Source organism: Antrostomus carolinensis, unplaced genomic scaffold, assembly GCF_000700745.2.
Source record: "Antrostomus carolinensis isolate BGI_N321 unplaced genomic scaffold, ASM70074v2 scaffold38786, whole genome shotgun sequence".
Taxonomy (NCBI): domain Eukaryota; kingdom Metazoa; phylum Chordata; class Aves; order Caprimulgiformes; family Caprimulgidae; genus Antrostomus; species Antrostomus carolinensis.
The window spans coordinates 11,299-16,404 of NW_010324764.1; the positions used below are offsets into that span (position 1 = coordinate 11,299).

Genomic DNA, 5,106 nt, shown 5'->3' on the forward strand with positions numbered 1-5,106 from the left:
GTCCATCTGCTTGGCTGTTCCAGGAATGAATCCCAGAGCTCATAGTGTCCCTCAAGCTATGAGAAGCCTTCATGGAATTCTGCAGAAACAAGCACAAGTTTGTCAAAGGCTCCTAAAGAAAATGAGCTTTATTAAAATAACCTCAGGAATAAAAAAGGAGAAATCCACAGGGATCCAGGCTGGGCCTTGAGTTACTCAACATTTACGTGCCATCTAGGAAAGGGGAGGAAGAATTTGCAACATAATAAGATATTCCCAATAGTAAAATCAATAATCAGCTAAAGAGCTGGATGAGAAAAGAGAGTTTTATTGTGCTGAGTGACAGGAGAATAAAGCATCAGATAAAATTCGAATGTCAATAAGTGACATTAGACAGGAAAACCAGTGAATTGTATATAAACAACTATGGACTCAACATTCCTGTACTGCTTGGAAAAGTCCACACTATCTCAGAGTCATAGAAGGTCAATCTGACAACATCAGCATACTGGTAAATACCAGTCAAAAGTCAAATTAAATGTTAGGTTTAGTTATTAGGGGGGTGGGGGGGGAAAGCAGAGTCACATCCCATGCTGCACACTGTGCTGTGACAACAGCTGAACTACTGTACAGAACTCTGCTCAACCCTCCTCAGAAAGGATTGCAAGGCTGAGGAGAGGAACAGAAATAGGAAACAAAGAGGATCACACTCAGACATGACTCCTGCAGATGGCAGGCTACACAATTTTGGATTCTATGTCTTTGAAAACACGGATTGAAGGGTTTATGTCCTTCCTCCTTCAACAAGGCTTAGTTGGTGTTTCTTACTGGTTCCCTACCTTATGAACACCAGAGAAAGAGCAAACAAAATTCATTAAACTTGGTATTTAAGTAACTTAGACTATGTAGGTCATTAATATAAATGGGTTAAAAGAAGATCATGGAGAACAGATCCATGGGCTGGGAATGAATATCCAAGATGAGGGTCTCTGTTCTTCTGGTCTTTGCCTAAATATCCCTTTAGTGGTCACTGCCACAAAGAAGACCCTGGGCTGCACAGCCGCTTGGTCCAACCTGGTACAGCTCCTACGCTCAGCACTGCTTCTTCAGTTCCTTCCTTCTGCTTAGAGAGGGTCAAGGCTGCTGAGATTTTCCATAGCCACACATTTGATGCTTACTGTGAGGATACAGTACAGGAGAGCAACTGGAGGAAAGGGGTCCACGCTGGATAGTCAAGTAAAGAACAACTACAATCCCAAATACCCCACTGCCCAAGAGCAAAGATTTCTTCCCAAGGCACTCTCCAGCAAACTGGGTGTCAAAAAGCAGCAACAAACATGAGAAACTCCAGATGTTCACTGGTCACAGCTTCCAGTTTCCCAGAGGTGGTGACCCTGCCACCCCTACAGTAACACGACTAGTGTCCATTTACACTCACCTTCTCACTGGCATCTGACACAAACGGGCTGTCGATACTGAGACATGAAAGCATTTGTTCTTGCTCTTCCAGCGAGTAAGGCTGTGAAAGGCTGTTCAAAAATAGTTCTGCAAGCAAAAGAAAGGAGAAAGAAGACATTTCCAGTGATTCCTTTCATGCCTCCCTGCTCTATTCACAGTTATTGCAATTAATACCCAAAGTTTCTTCAGCATTATCTAATGAATATGGATATTAGTGTCTGCAAAACACGTGGCACACAATTCCTCTGCTAAGTAGAGGCTATGGCCACTGCTGTGAAAATAGGGAAACTGAGGCAGAAAGGACAGATGAATTGTGCAAAGACATGCAAAGCACCAGAGACAGGACTAGCACCCAGAATTTCCCAGTTCTTGCCTATTATGTCACCCATCAGCCTTCACTCTAGATCCATCCTCATCACACCCAGGGAGAGGTCAAACTTGTGTACTCAACTCTTGCAGGAACTGGCATTGATAACATCCAGACCTTGCACGGCTGCTGAAGATCCAAAGCTGTTTGAGAAGAAAGCTGGCCATCAGCAACCCTTAAAATGCCCTTCCTCAGTTCTGGGACGACAGTTACATTTCAAGGCACTTTTTTCCTAATTTGAAGTTTTCAATTAATTTACAACGACTAGAAAATATGGAATAAAAAAGTGGAAGGTGGAGTTATCCTGGGGCAGTGGAACTGTGCTATTACTTCACTGATTTTCACACTGAACTTCTTGCTGGTTTTCAAATTCTGGATTGCTGCTGGTAATCAAATTCATTTGCTATAAGTTTTCCAATGCCCAGAACAAAATAGTCGTGGACTGATTTTAACTATATTGCTTCATTTGACATCTCTCATCAATAAGATTTATCTCTTTATTAAAAGAATTATGGTTGAAAACCTAAAATTTCAGATGAAGTTGGAATTGCAGACTGTGTTTATTTGCTGCATATAAACACAAGCCTGAAACTGGCTGTTTTCTGAGAGGTTCCTGCATTTCTATCAGAAGTTCACTCCACTGTTCAGAGAGCAGAAGGAAATCCTGATCACTACCTTTGTGGCATATTTAATTGGTTAAGAATTACTAGTTTTGGTAATTTGAAGGAAGGCTGAGCAATCCGTGTAATGAGAGAGGAACTATGAAAAAAAAACCCAACCCCTACATCCAAGCTCAAAACCCAGAAATAACTGTCAAGAGGCCAAAAGAAAGCAGCTGTATTTTCATCATGCTCTCAAGCAAAAAGCTGAATTCCCTCCATAGCACATCACTTACCTATTTCCAGCTGCTGAAGCTCTTGTTCTGAAATGGTTGTTGCTCTCTCCACATGGCTGCAGCTCTTCAGGGCAAGAGGAGTTGAGGAGACAGGTGGAGAATCCCAGGTCTCAGATAAGTCCTTGCACACATTCCAAGGGCTTCCCTCGACCTCCTCGGTTTGCTCCAGAGATGGTGGTGGTGGGACTGGGCTTGTGCAAGAACCTTTAACTACTAATTTTGGGTCAGAACCAGTCTCAGAAACTGGGCTCATGGTGGGGGACAGGGACGTCTGGGGATTGTTTTCTTTGTTCAAAGATAAATGTCTAGGCTCTCTGTATTCGCCTTTCCAGGGACTTGTCACACCTCCCACTAGAAAAACAAAAATCATACAAACATTATCAAATAAAGAAAATGAGGAAGAGGTAAAAATTTTCCTTCGCAGCAAGAATTTCTGACCTCTATCTTGCTGTAAAATGCTCAGCTTCTTCATAAGACAAAACCAGAACTAAGATCTACAAAGAAGATCTACTAAGAATTTGTCGACTAAGATCTACAAATTTTTGCTGTATTACAGAACCCTTCAGCAGGATTAAGTTGAAATAAATTACGGGTTGTCTTAGAGGCAAGACCAGACCACAAGTAAGAGTTACAGGTCAGGATGCAACAGATCTCTGCTTTCAGTTTTGCTGCACACCAGGCTCTAGCTCACTAGATGCAGTTGATATTTCAGCTGAATATGAGCCCAGCCACAGTGCACACCTTAAAAAAACCCACACAGAGCACAACAGTGTCTCCTTCAAGCAGAGAAGGAAGAAAGAGCACGTGACAGCACACAGGAAATTTTAATTTATTTGGGTGAGAAAACACCCAGCTGCAGGCAAAAGCTATCAACCCCAAAATACACATCAATGCTGAAGGCTGTGCAAAGGATATACTGACCAGTAAAACATACTGGTATTCCCCATGGGACCACTCTGACATAACTAACAACTGGGCAGGTTAGCAGTGTGGGTAAGAAGCTTTAGATACAGGACATTTCTACCTTCTTCGAGTGCAACACTGGTCTTAGTTCTCAGTTCAGATGCAGATGCTCTCTGAACAGGCTCTTTCTCCAGCCCCATCTTAATAATCTCAGCAGTGAGAGGGTTGCAGGAAGGTGGAATTTCCCTCAGAGGAGGTGGCTCTTTAGCTATCTGTGTAACAAACAGGAAGTGAAAGAGGTTAGACCAGAGAGGCTTCATTTGATTTCAAAAAGGTTCTTCCCACCCTCAGAGCCTTTCCAACTGAAATTACAGCATCCAGTGAGAGACCTGAGCAGTAATTTTATTACAGCTGAACAGCTAAAAAGTCACACCCAAGTCATGAGCAGGAGAGGAAAGAAACAGCCTCAGTATGTGTAATACACAGCAGTCCAAGAGGCATAAGAAACCATCAGCTTCCAAAGCCAGGTTGGCATCATCTTAGATGCCTGGCTGGCTCTCAGCCTTCCTGAAATGACTCCTTAGATAAGTAGAATGAGATTTCACAGGCTTATGGACCTTTTACTGGAGATATTTTGGGTCACTTACCTTCAGACAGAGCGGGTGATTGTAATACTGGGTCCAAGGGTGGCACCCATTAAGCATGTGCAGCATCATACAGCAACTGCTCCAGACGTCCACTTTGGAGTCACAACGCTTTCCCATGACCACCTCCGGAGCCATATGAGTCTCCGTGCCAGGCACATAGTTCCCTAAAACAAATCAAATGAAAACTCACTGCATGGAAATTAGAGAATTGTTCCAATGCAACCGCTGGGAAGCCCAAGGCAGCCTCCTTGTCTTTTCAGTTAAAGTTAGAAACAAGTCAACTGAACCCAAAAAGCAGCGTTGTGTGCTCTTATAAGCTGTTCAAAGCCTACATCTCCTTATCAGTCCCGTCCCTTATACACAGAATGGGTATTCAACTCGCCTTCCAAGCAAATTTGGGAGGCAAAACACGGATGGTGAGCTCAGCATTAGAAAACATATCCTTCTCTTTCAGCAACTGCACTAAGAAGCGGTGGAAAGTTTAAACTGCGCAAAAGTCATTGAGGAATTTTGCTTTGGTGGAGGTCAGGATTCTTCCCCAGCTGTTTAATGAAGTTACACGACAAGTCAGAGCTAGATTTTTAAGTTTCAATGTGGTTTCTTGCAGGTACAAAACACTGAATGTAGTATGCTGACATGATCTTACAAAAAATACAACAACCTTCTAGGCTGGGAGATAAGGAGCATCTCCCAACCCTGAGTTCATTTTAGCTGTCAGTGGGACACATCACAGTAGTATCAATAAATGTGACACCTTGAGACCAGCTCTGAAGAGCAGGACTTAGGAGTGGTGGTGAATGAGAAGCTCAACATGAGCCATCAACGAGCACTCACAGCCCAGAGCCAATAACCGTGTC

At 43.1% G+C, this 5,106-nt stretch overlaps 1 protein-coding gene across 1 annotated transcript in view; it reads right to left on the minus strand.

Annotated features, from left to right (window-relative positions):
• The window catches only part of LOC104527332 (mitogen-activated protein kinase kinase kinase 14-like), a gene marked incomplete at its 5' end in the record, with an annotated part of 6,690 nt that extends 2,277 nt beyond the window's left edge, over positions 1–4,413 (minus strand). Inside the window, 6 exon segments of the mRNA XM_010171017.1 lie at position 1; positions 4–79; positions 1,418–1,524; positions 2,700–3,050; positions 3,724–3,874; positions 4,250–4,413. The exon segment at position 1 is cut by the window's left edge and continues 62 nt beyond it. Coding sequence (XP_010169319.1) covers position 1; positions 4–79; positions 1,418–1,524; positions 2,700–3,050; positions 3,724–3,874; positions 4,250–4,413 — 850 coding nt within the window.
• Positions 4,414–5,106: the final 693 nt, after the last annotated feature.